This window comes from Oncorhynchus clarkii, chromosome 2 (genome assembly GCF_045791955.1).
Source record: "Oncorhynchus clarkii lewisi isolate Uvic-CL-2024 chromosome 2, UVic_Ocla_1.0, whole genome shotgun sequence".
Classification (NCBI taxonomy): Eukaryota; Metazoa; Chordata; class Actinopteri; order Salmoniformes; family Salmonidae; genus Oncorhynchus; species Oncorhynchus clarkii.
Window position 1 is genome coordinate 88,417,400 of NC_092148.1, and position 23,838 is coordinate 88,441,237.

At 43.1% G+C, this 23,838-nt stretch overlaps 1 protein-coding gene and 1 non-coding gene across 11 annotated transcripts; both read left to right on the forward strand.

Moving 5' to 3' along the window:
• On the forward strand, positions 1–23,838 carry LOC139375940 (nuclear receptor subfamily 2 group C member 1-A-like). Of its 10 annotated transcripts, none has more exons than XM_071117972.1 (14): positions 1–286; positions 1,427–1,552; positions 3,901–4,137; positions 5,144–5,222; positions 5,320–5,499; positions 5,835–5,982; positions 9,531–9,627; positions 12,338–12,531; positions 13,159–13,312; positions 17,645–17,766; positions 18,252–18,403; positions 18,633–18,770; positions 20,994–21,099; positions 22,578–23,838. In XM_071117972.1, the coding sequence occupies exons 2-14, from the start codon at positions 1,484–1,486 to the stop codon at positions 22,747–22,749; spliced, it is 1,848 nt and encodes a 615-aa protein (XP_070974073.1). In that variant the 5' UTR covers positions 1–286; positions 1,427–1,483; the 3' UTR covers positions 22,750–23,838. The 10 variants fall into 10 exon arrangements, with proteins under 10 accessions (XP_070974073.1, XP_070974043.1, XP_070974026.1 ...); XM_071117942.1 differs by having other exon boundaries at positions 1–135; positions 5,835–6,003; XM_071117925.1 differs by having other exon boundaries at positions 1–135; positions 5,835–6,003; positions 18,252–18,409; positions 22,578–22,994.
• LOC139383644 (small nucleolar RNA SNORA70) lies at positions 19,154–19,286 on the forward strand. Its single transcript, XR_011628760.1, has one exon. It is a non-coding gene; the product is annotated as a small nucleolar RNA SNORA70 (small nucleolar RNA).

Sequence of the window (23,838 nt, forward strand, 5' to 3'; positions counted from 1 at the left end):
GTGTCCAAGCTACTGCGCGTGAGCACCACAACGTGTTTTGAGAAAAAAAAAAGGTCACGAACTCTGACCCTCCCTGAAGCAGCAGCAGACAGAAAAAAAACATTACATTTATTATACATCGACACACAATAACAGGTAAGACAACTGGATTGTGCGCGTAAAAGCTCATATCAAAAACGACACGTTGGTCAGCGCCGTCATGTAACACAAGGAGGAAGAATACATTTCCAAGCCAGCAGCCATTAGCTAACGGTTCCGGACCAAGCCAGTGCACCAAAACCGGCAAGTAAGGATATTATATCAAAACTACACGGAAAAAGTCGGTGTTATGACACTAAACGTAATTAAAATCTGACCTTAAATCAAACAAATCGCTATTCGTGTGCCAGGTATTGGCTAAAACTGGGGTAGCGAGTGTTCAGTGTGAATCCTGTGCGCAGATGCTAAGTAACGTTAGCGATATTCAGACTAGCGCGAATAAGGCGTCCCGATTTTACCGAACTAATGTTTCTAAGTATGAACACAACCAGCTAGCTAAATGTTGAATTGTAACGGACTAACAATGACGCTAAATCGTTGCAAATGTGTGCGATCTGAGCCTTGGTTTGCCAAACGCGATAGTCCCGCCGTTCGCTGCGTTGTCCTTATGGGCCTTGAACCCTATAGCGTTCTTTAACCCTTCAATGTTGACCTTTCACCGACAGGAAAAGAAATACCTTTTATCTTCCGCATCGATTTTAAATATCTACTAGACCGGAGCTTATTTGTTGTGCTTACACCCATGGCTTTTTATGGTTAACAAGCTACATTTTGTGTGATATTTATTAAACTTGGCGTAGAAGGCCAACAATGCAGAAGCTAGCTAACGTTAGCTTAGCACGCTAGGCCGTGCGACATTACACTTCACGGTGTGCGACACAGTTAACTAACGTTAGCCAGCTAACGTGTCAATAGTATACCAAGTTGCTCAAATAACCCTGCATCTCACAAAAGTTAACTAGCTACTCAACATTTACTTTAACTCAAACCCTCTTTGCTCACGTAAGACGCCATGCACTTCCTAGGTAGCTTCCCGGATTTGACTCTTTCTAGCTAAGTTAGCTAGATAGCTAGCTGAAGTTAGGACATGGGCACCTCAACATGTTTCACCGTCACATTTTAATGTCACGTGCACAAGTACAGTGAGATGTACAAATGTTGCAAACACATGTAAGGATCCCCGTATGAGTCCCACTCATTGTATGCATATACATACTGTTTCCTGATGTTGTCTTCCTTATGCAATGCACAACCAAAAGCTTTCAATGCAGATTTGATCACCCTTGACTCTACTGAAACCTTGCTCTGATCACATTTATTTTTGATTATGAATACATACCCTTAAGTAACTACTAACTGTGTGAAACATTCCTTCCCTCTACTGCAGTTTGATGTGCCTCATGGGGCTTTGATGTGAGCAGCAGAAGGAAACAGAATCGGCGTCATGGACGGACACACTCAGAGGATTCAGCTGGTCTCAGCTGACGGTGGCATGATGGGACATCGTATCCAGGTAATATAATGGACCAGGACCCTGAGACATGGCTGTAGACTCCTATGGCTTGACATCCATGTCTCAGGTCATCTCTTCTCCCTAAGGTCAAGGCTTTTATGAGTCAACATATGCATGGCTAGTAGCTTCGTATGACTTCAAGGTTAGCATGTGGCAGAACTAATAGCTTCAGGGTTGGAATCCATTGGAAAGGTATGGGACACTATAAACAGAATACTGTTTATCATCAGCATTCAACAACCCTTAATGGAGCATATTAGCTTCAGGCAGTATCCTAACCAGGGGTTGGAACCGGTTTAGGGAACAGATTGGAAAACAGAAAAATAATGCACATTTTCAAGGAACAGAAATGGTACCTGGGAAAAAAGTGATCCGTACTGTTCTGGAAAAGAACCGTAATTTAAAAAATAATGGGAACTGGTTAATAACGTTATTTTACGTTAGAGGCATTTTTCTAATCCAATGTAAAAACGCAACAAAGCACCTATGCAAAGCCCTCACTTTGTCACTCAAAAATGTATTCCAGTATCTGTCTGCAAGCTGAAAATCTTTGCCGGTGTGTGTGGGTTTAGGCTACCTGACCCTCCCCCGTCCGAAGCATAGGCTACTGTATCAAATCAAATTTTATTTGTCACACACACATGGTTAGCAGATGTTAATGCGAGTGAAGCGAAATGCTTGTGCTTCTAGTTCCGACAATGCAGTAATAACCAACGAGTAATCTAGCTAACAATTCCAAAACTACTACCTTATACACACAAGTGTAAAGGGATAAAGAATATGTACATAAAGATATGTGAATGAGTGATGGTACAGAACGGCATAGGCAAGATACAGTAGATGGTATCGAGTACAGTATATACATATGAGATGAGTATGTAAACAAAGTGGCATAGTTTAAATTGGCTTGCATAAAGATGCAGTAGATGATATAGAGTACAGTATATTCGTATACATATGAGATTAATAATGTACGTATGTAAACATTATATTAGGTAGCATTGTTTAAAGTGGCTAGTGATATATTTTACATCAATTCCCATTATTAAAGTGGCTGGAGTTGAGTCAGTGTGTTGGCAGCAGCCACTCAATGTTAGTTGTGGCTGTTTAACAGTCTGGTGGCCTTGAGATAGAAGCTGTTTTTCAGTCTCTCGGTCCCAGCTTTGATGCATCTGTACTGACCTCGCCTTCTGGATGATAGCGGGGTGAACAGGCAGTGGCTCGGGTGGTTGTTGTCCTTGATGATCTTTATGGCCTTCCTGTGACATCGGGTGGTGTAAGTGTCCTGGAGGGCAGGTAGTTTGCCCCCGGTGATGCGTTGTGCAGACCTCACTACCCTCTGGAGAGCCTTACGGTTGTGGGCGGAGCAGTTGCCGTACCAGGCGGTGATACAGCCCGACAGGATGCTCTCGATTGTGCATCTGTAGAAGTTTGTGAGTGCTTTTGGTGACAAGCCGAATTTCTTCAGCCTCCTGAGGTTGAAGAGGCGCTGCTGCGCCTTCTTCACGATGCTGTCTGTGTGGGTGGACCATTTCAGTTTGTCTGTGATGTGTACGCAGAGGAACTTAAAACTTGCTACCCTCTCCACTACTGTTCCATCGATGTGGATAGGGGGGTGTTCCCTCTGCTGTTTCCTGAAGTCCACAATCATCTCCTTAGTTTTGTTGACGTTGAGTGTGAGGTTATTTTCCTGACACCACACTCCGAGGGCCCTCGCCTCCTCCCTGTAGGCCGTCTTGTCGTTGTTGGTAATCATCCGCAAACTTGATGATTGAGTTGAAGGCGTGCGTGGCCACGCAGTCGTGGGTGACATTGCTAACGTGATTCATAAGATGGGGAGGGAATTTAGCTACAGAAAAATGTATTAACTTAGCATTGACAAATTTAAGGATACTGTAGCCCAAGTTGTCGCGTTTCACGTTGGTTTTATTAACTACAAAAAGGTAAAACTTGTTTTTAATTCTGGTGCCGCTCTTCACCCACAAGTTAACACGATGCCCAGTGTTTCAAGCCTCCTCAACCCTCTCTCGCTCTTTCCCCACCCACAAAATGTCAGTCGCATCTTGCGCCATAGGTTACACTTGTCTGTCCATCACGCATGTAAACAACTAGCTTGCCTGCTCTATCTGTACTGATTGGTGAAGTAATTTATTTTTTTGGTTTCAAACTGGTTCAGAACTTTATTTTGCTGGTCAGAACAGTGGAACGGACCCCAAAAATAGTGGTTCTGTTCAGAATGAAACAAGTAAAAAAAAATGAACGGAACATATTAGCTTCAGACGCAAACCAACCTTGTTGGTTTCTGTAATTCTCATTTGACTTGACTTTCTCCTCCCCTTCCCCTCCAGATCGTGACGGACCAGTCGACGGGCCAGAAGATCCAGATCGTGACGGCGTTGGAGCAGGGTTCTGGTGGCAAGCAGCAGTTTATCCTGGCTAATGCAGACTACTCTACGCCAGGCAAGGTAATCTTAGCCAAGCAAGAGGCCTCGTCCCCGGGAAAGGTGATCCTGGCGGCCCAAGACGGTTCAGGGGTCAACCAGCTGCTGTTTGCCTCACCTGACCTGTCCAGCCAGCAGATCCAGGTAGAGGCCTTGACCTGCACCACCAATGATGATCTAGTCAGCAAACGTCAAAGTCCCTTGTACTTGATTTATCAATTAACGTCACTGACTAGTTTGGAACGCACCTGGTTGTTTAAGTCATAGCCCTTTACACTCGTACCCGTAAACGGGTCGAAAATGTCAGATTTGGGCACTGATAAGCGACTAAATTGGACCGTAGTGACTGTACAGTAAATGACGTCAGAACTCTGGCTCTGTGCTTCACAGCTCTGTATGGGTTTTGATTGACCGCCATTCTGAACTTGAGCACCGTGCAACAAGAAGTTGCCCCCATCCGTCCTGCTAATTGGACTTCTTTTGCACCTTTCTTGTTGTCTGAGTGAGGGGGAAATGCTGTAAATTTAGAGGACTCTGTGTATTTTGAAAGATGAGACAAGGATTATAATAAATACCGCTTTGCTGTCATACAAGCAAGCCAAACACCCGTAAGCCCAAATGTGCACTTTACATTTCCATATCATAAAACTCATGTCATACACAGTGTCAACGTTTATGATCACTATGTTTGATGTATAGTTAGTTACAAGATGACATGGTGTCGTAGAGCTCCACAGTGGAGATGTCATAATACCCATAAAACCTAGTGGTCAAACAGGGAAAATGGTTCCATTTGTTTTTCCACCATTCATTTTTCCCATAGGGAGTTTAGGAAACACTTAAAATAAGGGCTGTGTTTAGTGTGGGCTTACCCTGGCGTGATGTTTTGATAACCATGTAAATCTCTCAGACAAGGTGACTTTTATCAATATATTTAGCTCTAATATACTCTCAGATTCGAAATACAGCTGATGGATGGGGTCACGCCTCTCTAATCCAAATTAGCCAGCGTTCTGGATGAGACTGGCAGTCCATTTAGTCCAGGACTATGCTTAATCTGTGTCAGGGAAACAGGCCCTAAAAGTACCGTTAACATCTGATATGAATGCCTGTTTTTGCTTCTTTTTTTTTATGTGTGTTGTATTTCCAGTTTGTGACAGAAGGATCAGACCAGGCACTTGCCAAGCCTGTGGTGGAGTACTGTGTGGTGTGTGGAGACAGGGCCTCAGGTAGGAAGGAAATACAGTTTAACTTGTACACGCATGCACACACACACCCTCTCTTCTCCTTGTGTGACTGACTCTGTTCCCTCTCCTCTTTACCCAGGCCGTCACTACGGGGCAGTGAGCTGTGAGGGCTGTAAGGGTTTCTTCAAGCGCAGCATCAGGAAGAACCTGGTGTATACATGCCGGGGGTCTGGAGAGTGTGTCATCAACAAGCACCACAGGAACCGTTGCCAGTACTGCAGACTGCAGCGCTGCATGTTCCTGGGCATGAAACAGGACTGTGAGTTACCTGCCTCAATCACTTACTGACGTTCACATACTGAAATATCATGTTGATCAAACGTGGAAATCAAGGAGTCGTGTCCTCTCTGTTTGTGTCAACATCTGCAGTGTTCCACAACACCCTGAGTTGTTTTATTAGACAACATGTTTGAGAGGGATCGGTTTTGAGAAAGGTTGAGGTGCAGAATCGCTAATATTGATGCCATTATTTGGGATGGGGTTTTTGTAAATCAGTAATTCTGCCCAGTCTGACTGTAATGTAGTCAATCTGTGAATCAGCATGCACATTAGCTAGCATGGTGGATCAACCCCCCCCTTTCTCTGTCTGTGTAGCTGTCCAGTGTGAGAGGAAGCCGGTGGAAGTCTCCAGAGAGAAGTCTATCAACTGTGCTGCGTCTACAGAGAAGATCTACATCAGGAAGAACCTGTGTAGTCCCCTGGCTGCCACGCCCACCTTCGTCACTGACAAGGAGACCGCCAGGTACTACAAGGAGACAGCCAGGTACTACAGCTGGCTTAAAGGGCCCCATTCACACTGAGCGATGACTGGGCCAACGACTAGCATCACTACTCTGGACGGTTCATAGAATATGTGGACAACTACAAATACCTAGGTGTCTGGTTAGACTGTAAACTCTCCTTCCAGACTCATGTTAAGCATCTCCAATCCAAAATGAAATCTAGAATCAGATTCCTATTTCGCAACAACGCCTCCTTCACTCGTGCTGCCAAACATGCCTTCGTAAAACTGACCATCCTACCGATCCTTGACTTTGGCGATGTCATTTACAAAATAGCCTCCAACACTTTACTCAGCAAATTGTATGCAGTCTATCACAGTGCAATCCGTTTTGTCACCAACGCCCCATATACTACCCACATCTGCGACCTGTATGCTCTCGTTGGCTGGCCCTCGTTACATATTTGTCGCCAAACCCACTGGCTCCAGGTCATCTATAAGTCTTTGCTAGGTAAAGCCCCGCCTTATCTCAGCGCACTGGTCACCATAGCAATACCCAACCGTAGCAAGAGCTCCAGCAGGTATATTTCTCTGGTCATTCCAAAAGCCAACACCTGCTTTGGCTGCCTTTCCTTCCAGTTCTCTGCTGCCAATGACTGGAACAAATTGCAAAAATCACTGAAGCTGGAGACTTATATTTCCCTCACCAACTTTAAACATCAGCTGTCAGAGCAGTTTATACCGACCATTGCACCTGTACACAGCCCATCTGTAAATATCCCACCCACCTACCTCATCCCCATATTGTTATATATATATATTTTTCTCTTTTGCACTCCAGTATTCTCTACTTGCACATCATAATCTACACATCTATCACTCCAGTGTTAAGGCTAAGTTTAAATTATTTCGTCACTATGGCCTATTTATTGCCTTCCCTCCCTAATCTTACTACATTTGCACACACTGTACATATACAGTCAATAACGCAATAGAAAAATATGTTTGTTGATCCCATCTGTGTTGTTTCTGTCGCACTGCTTTGCTTTACCTTGGCCAGGTCACAGTTGTAAATCAGAACTTGTTCTCATCTGGTCTACCTGGTTAAATAAAGGTGAAATAAAATTTTAAAAAACTCAAATGTATTTCAATTAGGAAGTTGGGTTGAAGTGGCTGAATATAGGCGCATGAGGGTCGTACCAAACACGGCCTCAAAACGCACATAGAGCTAACGGAGGAGTATGCCCTATGTGGGATGCATTGCCGGGTTAGGTGAGAATTCCATCTAGGGCACAGTTTTTCCAAAGTTATTTATCTGGATTTTGCTTATCGGACAGGATTAATTGCATAGAATGAATAGAACGGGAGCCCCCATTCAAGTCAATGATTCGTCCGTTCTGTTCATTCTATTTCTATGCATTTCAAATCAAAATCAAATCAAATTTATTTGTCACATACACACGGTTAGCAGATGTTAATGCGAGTGTAGCGAAATGCTTGTGCTTCTAGTTCCGACAATGCAGTAATATCCAACGAGTAATCTAACCTAACAATTCCAAAACTACTACCTTATACACACAAGTGTAAAGGGATAAAGAATATGTACATAAAGATATATGAATGAGGGATGGTACAGAATGGCATAGGCAAGATGCAGTAGATGGTATCGAGTACAGTATATACATATGAGATGAGTAATGTAGGGTATGTAAACAAAGTGGCATAGTTTAAAGTGGCTAGTGATACATGTATTACATAAAGATGCAGTAGATGATAGAGTACAGTGTATATACATATGAAATGAATAATGTAGGGTATGTAAACATTATATTAAGTAGCAATGTTTAAAGTTGCTAGTGATATATTTTACATCAATTTCCATCAATTCCCATTGTTAAAGTGGCTGGAGTTGAGTCAGTGTGTTGGCAGCAGCCACTCAATGTTAGTAATGGCTGTTTAACAGTCTGTTAGACATTTAATCTTATCGGCGAGCTGGATCACTTTTGAAAAACTGGGCCCAGGTCATCAGGAGGTATCAGCCAATTTTAGCTCGTGAGCCAACATTCCATAACTGTAGGTGGCAGTAAATTGCCAACCTTGGCTTTATACATGTTCAGACAAGACACTCCAGGTGGCAGTAATGCACACTTTGTTTATTTACCAACTCTTAGAAGTAGTAGTAGAAGAAGAAAATTGAGTACTTCAAAATGGAGATGGCCTAAATGTTCTCACAGGAGCCATAATGGGACACATGCAAAGAAGAGGCCTCTTTCATTCTCTGTGTCAGGCAGGGCCTAAAATATTTATATATTTCTTTACAACAGCCACTGAGGCAGGTAGATTAAACAATCTACCAACCAGATTTTTTTTTTACCATTCAAAATATTTGTTTTGCCATAATTACACACAAAAAATGGATGAGCATGTTTAGTGATGTTTCTAAAACAAGGAATGTATTTCTAGTAAGAAGTAATATTGTTAGATTGTATTTAATATTCTGTGACCGAAGTATATTTAACAAAAATATTAGACACAAATGTCTACCTGCTCCTTTAACGTTACCTTGGTAACAAGGCCACTTGAGTCATCATGTGTGCCTGTGAGAATGTCGCTAGTAGAGGCCAACGATGTCTCTTTTTGCTAGCAGTGGGAGCATACTCAAAACAGAAAATCAACCAAGCTTGTGAACAAAACAATGTAATTAGCCAAGGAACACGAGGACCAAGTCTCACTTTAGAAGTTGTTCGAGTAAATTAGACCAACTTTTATGCCTGTGCCCATTGTGTCTAAAAAAAATTGAATCTTTCAGTGCTCACTGCCCCCCACAAAGGCAGTGTTGCTCCGCGAGGTGGGATAGCTCTAATGTTAGGATTCAGATTTCTTTGTGCATTACCAAAATGTCAGAAATACTTTGAAAACAGCTATCTGCAGCATTTATTTAGCTATAAATCACAACTGTCACTGCCCATACTTGACTATTTTTTATTAAAGCCTTGCACTGTAGAGCCCAGAGTGTTGCCACGCCAACGTGGCTGGCGAATTAGACATTCTTTACCGCCAATGCCAAAATCTACCCGCGTTTTGGCAGGTGGCGGGTGTTAATTTTAGGCTCTGATGCTATGGTCCCCCCCCCCCCCAAGTTTTCAGAGCCAAAAAAAACATTTGAAATTATTATGGTTTAAATATTATATCTGTTTGGGCTTCTTGCGGTCAATTTGCAGTGTATATATTATTAGTCATTACTTTCCGGCCCCCCGAAAATCCGCCCAAGAAAGGCTCGACCCGTGGCTGACCCCTGCTTCAGCAGTGGCAATTGGCATAATAGGTCTCTCCTCCCCTTCATATGATTGGACAATACTTGACAGGTGAAAACAATATGGTGGTAGTAGCTCACCAGGTAGACTGGGGTTCACTTGATGGTTTTCATTCAGATCATTGCAGATGAAGACCAGGAGATGTGGAGAGCGTAAACAGAATGAGGACCACCTATTTTCACCAACCAACTGTACAGCCATTTGAGATCTCTGTGATTGGAAGGTAGAATTGAAGTGTGTTGTTTGTGTTTGCAGGTCAGCCAGTTTGCTGGAGTCAAGCATGCTCCTGAACATCCAGCAGCCTTTTCCCAAGCTAGAGAACACCATCCTGGTCCCCACATCCCCTGAATCGGTGAGTAACTGCAGCACACAACAGATGGCTCGCTTTCATTTGGTAATTGCTAAGGCAGTTTTTCCCAACCCTGGTCTTCCAGTACCCCCAACAGTGCACATTCTTACAAGCACACATGATAATCCTCAAACCCTCAATGAGTTAAATTAGGTGTGCTTGTCCAAGGCTACAACACTGTGTTGGGGGTACTGGAGGACCAGGGCTGGGGGTACTGGAGGACCAGGGCTGGGGCTACTGGAGGCCCAGGGCTGGGGCTACTGGAGGCCCAGGGCTGGGGCTACTGGAAGCCCAGGGCTGGGGCTACTGGAGGACCAGGGCTGGGGCTACTGGAGGACCAGGGCTGGGGCTACTGGAGGACCAGGGCTGGGGCTACTGGAGGACCAGGGCTGGGAAACACTGTTGGGGGTACTGGGAAACAATGTTGGGGGTACAGGAGGACCAGGGCTTGGGGAACACTGTTGGGGGTACTGGAGGACCAGGGATTGGGGGTACTGGAGGACCAGGGCTTGGGGAACACTGTTGGGGGTACTGGAGGACCAGGGCTTGGGGAACACTGTTGGGGGTACTGGAGGACCAGGGCTTGGGCTTGGGGAACACTGTTGGGGGTACTGGAGGACCAGGGCTGGATGTACTGGAGGATCCAGGTTGGGGAACACTGTGCTAAGGGTTGGTATATTATCAAGAACATGTTCTTTAAAATCTGATACAAAACATTTGCAAATAACAAAGTTACCATTGTCAATAAAAAACACATAATTAACATTCTTTAATAGATAGCTTTGTGTGTATTGTTCATTGGCATCTGCGTTATTTGCAACATTTTCAAACACGATTCAACAGAGCATTTTCTAAACAGATTCCACAGAACATGATTGAGAATATAGCATTCTGTTGCTAATATGTCATTCTGACCTGGCTGCCTCAAGAACCTCCTACACAGTCTCTAATACAAAATGTGTGACAGACAATATCCTGTGTGCCCCTCTGTAGAATGACCTGGCTTGTCTGGATGACATTTACAACATCTAGCAATTCAATCTTAAAATCATGAAGCTGAAATGGATAAAGTAGCATATATACAGTTGAAGTCGGAAGTTTACATACATTTAGGTTGGAGTCATTAAAACTTGTTTTTCAACCACTCCACCAATTTATTTTTAACAAACAAACTATAGTTTTGGCAAGTTGCTTAGGACATCTACATTGTGCATGACACAAGTAATTTTTCCAACAATTTTTTACAGACAGATTATTTCACTTTTATAATTCACTGTATCACAATTCCAGTGGGTCAGAAGTTTACATACACCAAGTTGACTGTGCCTTTAAACAGCTTGGAAAATTCCAGACAATGATGTCATGGCTTTAGAAGCTTCTGATTGACATCATTTGAGTCAATTGGAGGTGTACCTGTGGATGTATTTCAAGGCCTACCTCTTTGCTTGACATCATGGGAAAATCAAAAGATATCAGCCAAGACCTCAGAAAAAAATTTGTAGACCTCCACAAGTCTGGTTCATCCGTGGGAGCAATTTCCAAACGCCTGAAGGTACCACGTTCAGCTGTACAAACAATAGTATGCAAGTATAAACACCATGGGACCACACAGCCATCATACTGCTCCGGAAGGAGACGCGTTCTGTCTCCTAGAGATGAACGTACTTTGGTGCGAAAAGTGCAAATCAATCCCAGAACAACAGCAAAGGACCTTGTGAAGATGCTGGAGGAAACAGGTACAAAGTATCTATATCCACAGTAAAACGAGTCCTATATCACCATAACCTGAAAGGCCTCTCAGCAAGGAAGAAGCCACTGCTCCAAAACCGCCAATTTTTGGAGAAATATCCTCTCGTCTGATGAAACAAAAATAGAACTGTTTGGCCATAATGACCATTGTTATGTTTGGAGGAAAAAGGGAGAGGCTTGCAAGCCGAAGAACACCATCCCAACCGTGAAGCACGGGGGTGGCAGCATCATGTTGTGGGGGTGCTTTGCTGCAGGAGGGACTGGTGCACTTCACAAAATAGATGGCATCATGAGGAAAGGACAATTATGTGTATATATTGAAGCAACATCTCAAGACATCAGTCAGGAAGTTAAAGCTTGGTCGCAAATGGGTCTTACAAATGGACAATGACCCCATCATACTTCCGAAGTTGCGGCAAAACGGCTTAAGGACAACAAAGTCAAGGTATTGGAGTGGCCATCACAGAGCCCTGACCTCAAACCTATAGAAAATTTGTTGGCAGAACTGAAAAGTGTGTGCGAGCAACGAGGCCTACAAACCTGACTCAGTTACACCAGCTCTGTCAGGAGGAATGGTCCAAAATTCACCCAACTTATTGTGGGAAGCTTGTGGAAGGTTACCCAAAATGTTTAACCCAAGTTAAACAATTTTAAAGGCAATGCTACCAAATACTAATTGAGTGTATGTAAACTTCTGACCCACTGGGAATGTGATGAAAGAAATAAAAGCTGAAGTAAACCATTCTCTCTACTATTATTCTGACATTTCACATTCTTAAAATAAAGTGGTGATCCTAACTGACCTAAGACAGGGAATTTTTACAAGGATTAAATGTCAGGAATTGTGAAACTGAGTTTAAAAGTATTTGTCTAAGGTGTATGTAAACTTCCGACTTCAAGGAGATTAATAGACATTTTTTGATTATTAATAATGGAGCTGATTGTCCCTGGTGCCCTTCCTTAGAATGACCCGTGTCAGGACGACCTGAGCACGCTGGCCAATGTGGTGACGTCACTGGCCCACTTGAACAAGGCCCGGGAGATGAACGATGTCACCGACAGCAATGACCTGATGGGCGCGGAAGACACCCTTAGCAATGGAGACAGCTCCATGACGGATCTCCAAGGAGACGAACAGACTGCCTGTGACATCACCCGGTGAGGAGAGGTTTCATACAGAGTTTCTAGCCAGGGGGAGGGTATTTGTTTGAAAATCGCTGTTTGTAAAATGTTTTAGCACATGGGGTAGATCTTTTTAACTTAATATACATTTTCCGTTTTCACATAGACACTGGTACTGTGCTGGAAATAATGAATGTAAGGTTGAAAAGTGGTGGAATTGCCCTTTAACGTTCCTAGTTTGACTTGCCGGAGGGATGGGAGGGGGAGGGGGGGGGGGCATGCTTAGTTAGGTTGTGCAAGACTCGCTGGGTTCAGATTTGCCATCAGAATAACCTGACTGTCAAGCTTGTGTTCTTAGGTAATGTGTTTCTTCTTCACTTGTTGAATCTCGGGTTTACAGAGGAACCACATACTGATCAGATCTGTTATTTTATCTATTCATCTTTCCTTAATCCCTTTCCTTAATCCCTCTCTCCTCCTTCTCAAAATGTATTGAAGAAGGTCTGAGGGGAGTGAACGGTTGAGATGTAGCTGAGGAGATGATGGGGCGTTTTGGACCAATCAAGTTCCAGGAAAAGACTAGACAGTGGAGCCCCCTTAGGAATAATTAAGGGTCCTAAATCGTGAACTGACCTGTCCATTTTGCCTCCCCCACCACCCCAGAGCGTTTGACACTCTGGCCAAGGCCCTGAACCCTGGGGACGGCTCAGCAGGAGACTCTCTGGAAGCCACCATGCAGCTGATGTCAGGAGACCAGTCTGGCCCCGTGGTGGAGCTGGAGGGGCCTCTACTCTCAGACAGCCACGTCCCCTTCAAGGTGAGGGTCTGGGGCGTAACACCCAGGGTCCATCCCAAATGGCACCCTATTCACTATATAGTGCACTACTTTTGACCAGAGTCCAATGGGTCTGGGTTAAAAGTAGTGCACTGTATAGGGAATAGGGTGAAATTTGGGACACTACACTACTCAGCGGGACAGGAGCTTACCATAACACCTGATTTGAAAGTTCATTCAAATCAAATCAACGTTTATTTGTCACGTGCGCCGAATACAACAGGTGTAGGTAGACCTTAGAGTGAAATGCTGAATACAACAGGTGTAGGTAGACCTTACAGTGAAATGCTGAATACAACAGGTGTAGGTAGACCTTAGAGTGAAATGCTGAATACAACAGGTGTAGTAGACCTTACAGTGAAATGCTGAATACAACAGGTGTAGTAGACCTCACAGTGAAATGCTGAATACAACAGGTGTAGTAGACCTTACAGTGAAATGCTGAATACAACAGGTGTAGTAGACCTTACAGTGAAATGTTTACTTACAGGCTCTAACCAATAGTGCCAAAAAGGTATTAGGTGAACAATAGGTAAGTAAAGAAATAAAACAACAGTAAAAAGACAGTGAAAAATAACAGTAGCGAGGCTATATACTGTAGAGAGGCTATATACTGTAGAGAGGCTATATACTGTAGAGAGGCTATATACTGTAGAGAGGCTATATACAGTAGAGAGGCTATAGACCAGGGGTGTCAAAGTCAAATGGACGGAGGGCCAAATAAAAAAATCAGCTACAAGACGAGGGCCGGACTGTTCGAATGTTCATTGAAAAAATTTTAAATGACGCATATAGTCTAGTGAACCTAATTGAACCTACTGAAAACCTAACAAATATATTACAATATGATCAGATAAATAAAGCAATATTTTCTTATGGCTCTGTCAGTAATCTTTAATTTTCAACAGACACAAAAGACAAATTTCCTTTATATAAATATCCCCATAACATGAACATTAAATGAAAGAAACCGGTATTCAAGGCACCATCAGTAGACTATATTTTCTATTTTAGCAAAAGTGGGCTAAATTTACTTCAAAGAAAAAACAATAATAGCAATTTTCTATCATCCACTCAACTGAAATATTTTTAAAATATAATTGGATTGAAATACAAAAAAATAAAGTGCAAAAATCTATTAATCAAAAACAACACTTTGTTTAAGGAGAAGTAACATGCAGTGAAAACAAATATTAAATTTTAACTTTTAAACTTGAACTGAGTAAAAACTCTAAATATGTGATTGCACAGTAATGTTCACTTGTTTGAGGTTGAGGGTGATACTTGGTGGTGTCCCATCTTTTCCACAAGTTCATCAATGTTCGGGGTAAGGCTCTGAGCTGAAGAAATCCTCAGAATTGAGTGGAGGTGTTCAGCAGTAAGTCGACTTCTGTGTGATGTTTTGTTCAGGTTCATCAAAGAAAACAGTTGTTCACACAGGTATGTGCTGCCAAACATAGACAACGTTTGAGCAGCCTGGATGCGCAGCTGGGGCATTGTGCCGGGGAGGAAACGGGCAAACTCCGCAGCACCCACTGCCGCATATTTTTCCCTCAGTGCATCATTGCATTGGAGGTCAATCAACTCCATTTGGAGGTTTGGTGGTGAGCTTTCCACGTCAACAGCAAATGGGTTACCGAGCAGTTCCAACCTGCTTTTTTGTGCTTCAAAGTCAGCAAATCGGCGTCGAAAGTCAGTGGTAAGCATACCTATTTTATCAGCCAACTGTGTGCTCGGGAACGCACTGGTAGAGAGCTTCTCTTTCATGGTCTGGCAGCTGGGAAAGTGGCTCAAATTTTCTTTCCGCATCTGCGTCTCCCACAGAGTCAGTTTGGTTTTAAATGCCTTCACTGTACTGTACATATCAGAGATGACACGATCCCGACCCTGCAGCTGCAAGTTTATTGCATTCAGATGACTCGTAATGTCACACAGAAAAGCCATTTCACACAGAAACATTTCGTCTCGGAGTTGTGTTGTGTCTTTCCCTTTGCTGTCCAAGAATAGACAAATCTCCTCACGAAGCTCGAAACATCTTTGAAGCACCTTTCCCTGGCTTAGCCATCGCACCTCTGTGTGATAAGGCAAATCACCATGCTCCGTTTCTAACTCCGTCAGAAATGCCTTGAACTGGCGGTGATTCAAACCTTTGGCTCTGATAAAGTTAACTGTGCGCGTGATGATGCTCATTACATGCTCCATTTTCAAGGCTTTACCGCACAACGCTTCCTGGTGTATGATACAATGATAAGCTGTCAGCTCACCTGTCGCGTTTTCCTCTTGCATCTTTTCCCGTATCTTCGCCACCAGTCCGCTCCTGTGTCCACACATCGCAGGTGCTCCGTCGGTTGTCAAACCCACGAGTTTTTCCCAAGGCAGCTCCATCTCATTTACACATCTTGACACCTCTTCATACAAATCATGCCCCGTAGTTGTGCCATGCATAGGACGTAAAGCCAAAAACTCCTCTGTCACGCTTAGGCTGGAGTCCACTCCGCGGATGAAAATTGACAACTGGGCAATGTCAGAAATGTCGGTGCTCTCATCCACAGCCAAGGAATATGCAATAAAATCTTTTCCCTTTTTCACAAGCTGCTCTTTTAGATTGATGGACAACTGGTCTACTCTCTCGGCAATGGTGTTTCTGCTCAGACTCACATTTAAAAAGAGTTGCCTTTTTTCTGGGCAAACTTCGTCACAAACTTTAATCATGCAGTTTTTGATGAAATCCCCCTCCGTAAATGGCCGGGCTGATTTAGCGATCTCTTCTGCCAAAATAAAACTGGCCTTGACAGCAGTCTGGCCTTGTGATTTGGCTTTTTTGAACAGAGCCTGTCGAGATTTGAGGCCTCGTTTTAATTCCTCTGCCTTTTGTAGCCTTTGTTCCATGTCCATATTCTTGTTTTTGTCCGCGTGTTTCGTTTCATAATGTCGTCTCAGATTATACTCTTTCAGTACCGCCACACTTTCTCCACACAGAAGACACACAGGTTTTCCAGCTACCTTCGTGAACATATACTCCGACTCCCACCTTGTTTGAAACCCCCGGTTCTCAGTATCCACCTTCCGTTTTGCCATTTTTGATGGGTATCTGAAAGTTAATTTTACTGTGATGCTGACGACTGCTGTGCCAATAAATATTGAAATGAAGCAGCCTACTGCTCGGTGCGTCACCTTTGCATTGTGGGAAATGTAGTATTGGTGCGTGTAAAAGATCTGCGGGCTGCCGGCTTGCTGCGGGCCGGTTCTAATAATAAATCAAGATCATCCCAGGGGCCGTAAAAAACCTTCTTGCGGGCCGGATGTGGCCCGCGGGCCTTGACTCTGACATATGTGCTATAGACAGTAGAGAGGCTATAGACAGTAGAGAGGCTATACACAGTAGAGAGACTATACACAGTAGAGAGGCTATATACAGTAGAGAGGCTATATACAGTCGTGAGGCTATATACAGTAGAGAGGTTATATACAGACACCGGTTAGTCAGGCTGGTTGAGGTAGTATGTACATGTAGATATGGTTAAAGTGACTATGCATATATGATGAACAGAGAGTAGCAGTAGCGTAAAAAGAGGGGTTGGCGGGTGGTGGGACACAATGCCGATAGCCCGGTTAGCCAATTTGCGGGGGCACTGGTTGGTCGGCCCAATTGAGGTAGTATGTACATGAATGTATAGTTAAAGTGACTAAGCATATATGATAAACAGAGAGTAGCAGCAGCGTAAAAAGAGGGCTGGGGGGGGCACACAATGCAGATAGTCCGGATAGCCATTTGATTACCTGTTCAGGAGTCTTATGGCTTGGGGGTAAAAACTGTTGAGAAGCCTTTTTGTCCTAGACTTGGCACTCCGATACCGCTTGCAATGGGTAGTAGAGAGAACGATCTGACTGGGGTGGCTGGGGTCTTTGACCATTTTTAGGGCCTTCCTCTGACACCGCCTGGTGTAGAGGTCCTGGATGGCAGGCAGCTTAGCACCAGTGATGTACTGGACCATACACACTACCCTCTGTAGTGCCTTGCGGTCGGAGGCCAAGCGATTAAAGTTATCTTGAAGAAAGGTAGATGTAGTCTCAGTGTGTCTTTTTAAAAAGAGTCATTCAAGAATCATGAGGGACTAAACCAGGATTAATAAAGTGTACTTAATTAATCAATCAACTTTCAGACTTGTCTCTAATGTCTAGGCCCATTCTTTCTCTCTCTATTGCTACCTCTTGTTTAACATGTTTAGAATGGTTGGAGTGATAGGCTGAGATGTTTAGAAACTGTTCAAGACTCCTATCTATTTATCTCTATCGCTCTCTCTCTCTCTCTAGCTGATGATGCCGTTGCCCATGCCGGAGTACCTTAATGTGAACTACATCTGTGAGTCAGCCTCACGGCTCCTCTTCCTGTCCATGCACTGGGCACGCTCCATACCTGCCTTCCAAGCCTTGGGGTGAGTACCTAGCTACATGCGTACCGCTGTGATTCTATTAGTCTACATTCATCTATCTAATGTAGTTGTAACCTTATATATCTGTTTATCACTAAGTCTTTTCCTGCCTACTGACCAAAGCCAGTGAACCAAAATGCAGATAAATTGTATAATGTGTTATCCTCCATGATTTAAAAAAAATAGTGTGTCCACTGGTATTGTATCTGTTAAATTATCAATGCTAAATCATCAAGTAAAAATATACATCATATTATATATACTTAAGAAATAAGGCCCAAGGAGGTGTGATATATTGACCGATTATCACACACCTCAGAGGTGCCTAATTGCTATTATAAACCGGTTACAAATGTAATAACAGCAGTAAAACTAAATGTTTTGACATACCATGGCTTTCAGCCAATCAGAATTCAGGGCTCAAACCACCCCAGTTTTTTATACAGTTTTACTGATGTAATAAATCCTGTTAATTTCTATCTCCCCAGTGGTCAGGATAATGACATTAACCTGATGAAGGCCTGTTGGAACGAGCTGTTTGCTCTGGGCCTGGCTCAATGCTCCAATGTCATGAACGTCTCCACTATCCTGGCTGCCATCATCAACCACCTTCAGACCAGCCTACAAGATGGTACAGGAGGTGATGGTGAAAATCAATACAATTATTTATTCATCATCAATATTTACAATAATTGCCAGCAAAAGATGCTTTTGGTTGTAAAACTTCATTTTCTATATGTATTTCTGTCGGCTGATAATTTTATTATTTTTGAATAAAAGATTGATTACCTTTTTCTACTTTTATTTTTGAAGTGTCTACAAAGCAGCGTGTATTATCATGTTTCATTGACTTGTCCCCCCCCCTGCAGAGAAGCTGTCCCCAGAGAGAGTGAAGCTGGTGATGGAACACATCTGGAGGATGCAAGAGTTCTGTAACAGCATGGCCAAGCTATCCCCTGACGTTTACGAATACGCCTACCTGAAAGCCATCATCCTCTTCAGCCCTGGTGAGTAGGGGGAAGAGGGGAGAAGGGATGAAGAGCGGAGCTTTAGAGGTTAATTATGGGATGTTGTCATGAAAGAACGACGCATGATGCAACTCACAGCTGCGAGAGAAAAAAAGTGATATCGTTGGCCACGTCCCAGAGCGTTTGCAAAGAAAGAAGAAAAAAACCAACCGCGCACAAAATCATCACACGACGCCCACCCGGCCCGGCCAAGTGTTTAACACGGCACTAACCGCATCCATAGGATACAGTGTGACTGCTTTGAAGATTGGTCTGGAACACAGCCATTGGTTTAAACATGCAGACAGTGACTCTTATGCAGCGACATGACAAATTGTTCTGTGGATAAAAAAAAAACCAGTGTGTGTGTGTGTGTATCCCTGTGGCATATTAAGCTGCCCAGTCTCGCTGCCGGTGCGGTTCTGCTGTGCCATGGCTGCAGACAGTGACTCTGGTTGTGTATGTGGCCAGCTGGGAGGTGCTGGCTGCTTTTTAAGGTGACCCGCTGAGACGACACGCCGACTGGCTAGATTTCTATCACACTCCGTGAAAGATGAGTCAAGATGACCACGACTGTTGGGCTGCTTCGTCTTACCCTGGTATCTGATGGGAAAACAAAAGAGAAGGTGCCTCTGTACATTCACACCTTCTTAGTGTAGCTGGGTGCTGCCAGTCAGCAAGGAGGGAGAGTGGGAAGAGAAGAAAACAACAGGCGAGCCATTATTTTTTTTTAATGTTTTTTTTTACAGTTCTGTAACTACCTCAAAGACCTAGTTGTCTTCAGTACTGGTTGTGGGATTGGAGTAGTTTCATTATGTAAATGATGAGGGGAAAAGTGCTGATGAAAGAGAAAAGGAAGGATATGTGATGTGATGGGGAATTAATTTTCAGGGGGAAAAGTGCTGTAACTGGTTTAAAACGTTGCGTTGACATGGCGACTTGTTCTCTGTTACACACCACTTCTTAGTGTAGCTAGGTGCTGCCCTTTCAGACAACAGTGCCCAGATTCTCAGCAAATTATTTCAACAAAGTGAAGTAACTCAGGTCTCTCTGTGGGTTAACTATTTAAACGAAGTCAATTAACTCAGGTCTCCCTGTGGGTTAACTATTTAAACAAAGTCAAGCAACTCAGGTCTGGCCTCCCGGGTGGCGCAGTGGTTAAGGGCCCTGTACTGCAGCGCCAGCTGTGCCATCAGAGTCCCTGGGTTCGCGCCCAGGCTCTGTCGTAACCGGCCGCGACTGGGTCCGTGGGGCGGCGCACAATTGGCCTAGCGTCGTCCGGGTTAGGGAGGGCTTGGTCGGTAGGGATGTCCTTGTCTCATCGCGCACCAGCGACTCCTGTGGCGGGCCGGGCGCAGTGCGCGCAAGGTTGCCAGGTGCACGGTGTAGCCTCCGACACATTGGTGCGGCTGGCTTCCGGGTTGGATGCGCGCTGTGTTAAGAAGCAGTGCGGCTTGGTTGTGTTGTGTATCGGAGGACGCATGACTTCCAACCTTCGTCTCTCCCGAGCCCGTACGGGAGTTGTAGCGATGAGACAAGATACAGCTACTACAGCTACTACAACAATTGGATACCACGAAATTGGGGAGAAAAAGGGGTAAACATTTTTTTTTTGTTAACTATTTAAACAAAGTCAAGTAACTCAGGTGGGTTACTATTTAAACAAAGTCAAGTAACTCAGGTCTCCCTGTGGGTTAACTATTTGTGTATCGGAGGACGCATGACTTCCAACCAACTCAGGTCTCCCTGTGGGTTAACTATGTACATAAAGGGAGAGTTATTATCAATACTGGAGAGTTGCGCCCTTTCCTTTTGTTGAATCTAATTGTTCTGTGTGTCTTTGCCAAGAAATGTTTGATATGAAAACGGCTACTGCAAAATATAATATACGACTATAGTCGTCCTGAAGAGGATGGCGACTATAATCCGGGGGGGGGGGGGGGGGGGTTTATTAATACGGGGGGGGGGGGGGGGGGTAGGTTGTTTGGAGTTTATCCAACTGAATAAAAAAATGAAATAATTATGTCCCCGTCCCCCGAATTCTAAAAACAGAAGTTGCGCCCCAGACTGTAACGAAGGACAACTATAAAACTATAATAGCAGTGAAATGGAAACATGCACACTGTCAGGGACAGTTGTTTGGTAACTGTGGTGACTGATTCTGCGTTTCTCTTTGCTGTAGACCACATTTCCTTCTATTTAACGTGTGTGTGTGTGTCATAGACCACCCAGGTATAGACAACACCCTACAGATTGAGCGTTTCCAGGAGAAAGCCTACATGGAGTTACAGGATTATGTAACTCGGACCTACCCTGAAGACTCGTATCGGTCAGTAACATCTCATTACGCATCTCAATATAACATCTCATTACGCATCACTACATCTCAATATAACATCTCATTACGCATCACTACATCACAATATAACATCTCATTACGCATCACTACATCACAATATAACATCTCATTACGCATCTCAATATAACATCTCATTACGCATCAATACATCTCAATATAACATCTCATTACGCATCAATACATCACAATATAACATCTCATTACGCATCAATACATCTCAATATAACATCTCATTACGCATCAATACATCTCAATATAACATCTCATTACGCATCACTACATCACAATATAACATCTCATTACGCATCTCAATATAACATCTCATTACGCATCACTACATCTCAATATAACATCTCATTACGCATCAATACATCTCAATATAACATCTCATTACGCATCAATACATCTCAATATAACATCTCATTACGCATCACTACATCACAATATAACATCTCATTACGCATCACTACATCTCAATATAACATCTCATTACGCATCACTACATCTCAATATAACATCTCATTACGCATCTCAATATAACATCTCATTACGCATCACTACATCACAATATAACATCTCATTACGCATCTCAATATAACATCTCATTACGCATCAATACATCTCAATATAACATCTCATTACGCATCACTACATCACAATATAACATCTCATTACGCATCTCAATATAACATCTCATTACGCATCACTACATCTCAATATAACATCTCATTACGCATCAATACATCACAATATAACATCTCATTACGCATCAATACATCTCAATATAACATCTCATTACGCATCACTACATCACAATATAACATCTCATTACGCATCACTACATCTCAATATAACATCTCATTACGCATCTCAATATAACATCTCATTACGCATCACTACATCACAATATAACATCTCATTACGCATCTCAATATAACATCTCATTACGCATCACTACATCACAATATAACATCTCATTACGCATCATTACATCTCAATATAACATCTCATTACGAATCTCAATATAACATCTCATTACGCATCTCAATATAACATCTCATTACGCATCATTACATCACAATATAACATCTCATTACGCATCACTACATCTCAATATAACATCTCATTACGCATCACTACATCACAATATAACATCTCATTACGCATCACTACATCACAATATAACATCTCATTACGCATCTCAATATAACATCTCATTACGCATCAATACATCTCAATATAACATCTCATTACGCATCACTACATCTCAATATAACATCTCATTACGCATCACTATGTCTCACTGTACATCACTGGCAAAGCATTGTGCTCTCTCTCTCTGTATCTCTCTCTCTCCTCTATTAAATTGTCAAATTTGAATGCTTTATTGGCATGGAATATATGTATTGTCCATTTAATAATGTCCCTCCCTCCCTCTTTCCCCTCAGGTTATCCAAGCTGTTGCTTCGTCTCCCTGCCCTGCGGCTTATGAGTTCAGTGGTGACCGAGGAGCTCTTCTTCACTGGCCTCATCGGCAACGTTCAGATAGACAGCATCATCCCTTACATCCTCAAGATGGAGACCACCGACTACAACAGCCAGGTGGCCACTGGCGTCTGACCTGACCCCACGCCGACCCTGGTTTAACATGGCAACCACCGACGTCACCATGGTAACAGCATCCCCGTGTTCACCTTGGCAACATCACCTGCAGGCCATCGTAGGCAAACGGCCATGGAAATGTTAACATTCTTAGGGGGGGGGGGGGGGGGGGTAAAACTGCAGTGTCGTTCTGTAGGGCACGCCATTAGCAAAACGTGTTGCGATGGACAATGAAAAGGGACATTTATTTTATTGGACAAGTTCAGTTACCTGCCTGTTTTTTGTTTTATTTAGTTTTTTTCCCCTGTTTTTGACCATTTTCTTTTTCGTTTGGTGCCAACTGAACAGGAACCAGTTTGGTTGCATTTTGACCACCTTCCCTCAACAGAATCTAAAGGTTTTCTCAATGGAATCTGATGATTTACTTCCTCAATGCTGAAACAATCCTCCTCTTTGTCCCCCCCCCCTGAATAGCTCAGAAGACTATTTAGTACACACAGATCGAGGTTATAGCTGGCTTGCTTAGCGTTGTCCATTCACGAAATGAACTTTGAATCCAGTCAAGCATCGTAGGGCTTTTTTTTTATTCATGTGTACAGCATTATTTTATTCTTCCTCCTTTCATTTTGTGTTTTGTCTTTTGCTGAGTGAACGGACAGAGGAGCCGTTTGCTTTTTTGTTTCTTTCAACAGCTCCCTCGTTTGCTTTCAACTTGCGCTTTTTTTAATGTATTTTTTTTTATTTGAATTGCGGTTGTCATGATGATGATGATGATGATGATGATGATGATATTTGGTCAGTGTATTAAGGTTATAACTGTTTTTTTAGATGTTATAGTTTGTTTGCCAGTCCGAAGGAACAGGCTTGCATCATGAGTCCTCTCTTCTTGAACTTGGAACATATGGAATATGCAACATGTGGAACTCATAGAATCGTGTGTGTGTGTGTGTGTGTATATATATATATATATAAATATGTATATAGAAAGAAATGAAGAAAAAGCTATCATGGGCAATAGCTTATTACAATAATTCCAGCTTTTGGACATGTACATGTAGTTACTAAAACATTTGTGAAGTCAGTTGAAAATAAAATTGAAACTTTCAA